General features: G+C 39.6%; 1 protein-coding gene across 1 annotated transcript in view; it reads left to right on the forward strand.

The window, feature by feature from the left end:
• The window catches only part of LOC124421037 (WD repeat and FYVE domain-containing protein 3), a 4,714-nt gene extending 4,556 nt beyond the window's left edge, over positions 1-158 (forward strand). The window contains exon 5 of the mRNA XM_046955791.1: positions 31-158. Coding sequence (XP_046811747.1) covers positions 31-158 — 128 coding nt within the window. The remainder of the gene's footprint in view (positions 1-30) is intronic.
• Positions 159-1,400: the final 1,242 nt, after the last annotated feature.

Below are 1,400 nucleotides of genomic sequence, written 5' to 3' on the forward strand. Positions count from 1 at the left end.
CTTACTTTATCAACTGCACATGTATTCCAGTACATTCGAAAGCATGCTCCTTCCGCATATTCGATTTTGTGCGAACTAATTCATCTTTCTTCACTTTGGTGCGACTGGCGAGGCGCGTTAAGCCACCGGTTACTTTTTGTATCTTAGATTGTATTTGATTGTGTATTTCCCAGGGTATACGATAGGAGGCCTTACGCTCAGCATCTACATAATTAAACCAAAGCTTAGAGGCCAATTCCATAACCTGCTCACGTGTGGTTTGCAAGTCAGGAGCCTTTGAATTAGCCGGAGGAGCGCATAGGGTAACTTTGAAAACCTCTTCGATCGCAGGCTTTTTACAGACATATAACTCCTCCCAAACTCGGAAGGCAGCGCCGACAATGAGATTACGACCCTTGATAAGAAAGGTATTATATAAATAAGACTGGAAGAATGGAAATATTTCTTTAATTGTACCTGTAACTGATTTAAATCCTCATCCTTGGGCTCTATTATATCCGCCTGCGGATTTACATGCCAGGTGGTATTGCGTGTCGTCGAAGGTTCCAGTATAATTTTCATATCCGAAGTCAATTGCAGCAGACAGTAAGTTAAACAGCCTATAAATTCCAACTCATGATTCCCAGCACCAAATATTAACAATCTATGGGTGATGATTTTATGTAAAGCCTCCAAAACACTCATTTGCTCTGTTATGGCCTCCGTGGGCCTTGACAATAAATATAAAATAGTACGATTCAAGGAATGATGTAATTGTTCCAATGACAATGAGGAGGATCTACGTTTGGCTTGTGCTATTAATTTGATAATAAAATCGAATATCTCATGAGGATTACGCGTCAGACAACCCTGCCACATTTTGTCCACTACACGTGCAGTGAAATAGAAAACATTAGGAGCTATATGTTGAGTATGACTTTGTGTTAGCGGCACTAGAGAGAGAGCAGCCTGTTCTCCCAGCAAAATATCAGCGGCCAATAAATGATCCATAAGAGCGCTTATTATCTCAGTTTGATATTCAATTTGTAAAGGTATTTCCGAGTTATCGGGCGAAGCATCTAATACTAAGTCAATGACTGGGGTAGTTTTACCATGCATATTAAGACTCAAGGAATCTACAACAATAACACGCAAGAAATCTATAATACATTTACGCACAGGATGATTGGTTAGTTTCGTTATGGATTGTTGACTATTGACGCTGGCATTTAAAAGGAAACAATTGGATTCCTCTACCGGCGAAGAATTGCCACTATTCGGTTCTGATTCTATATTATCTTCTTTAATGTTGTTGGGAAATAGTACCGCCACCAAGGAGGATATAACATCACCGGTCATCATTACGGGCATAAAGTCGGTGAGATTTTGATAGAGACTAAATAAAAGTTGTATTATGGTTT

Source organism: Lucilia cuprina, chromosome 2 (assembly GCF_022045245.1).
Source record: "Lucilia cuprina isolate Lc7/37 chromosome 2, ASM2204524v1, whole genome shotgun sequence".
NCBI lineage: Eukaryota > Metazoa > Arthropoda > Insecta > Diptera > Calliphoridae > Lucilia > Lucilia cuprina.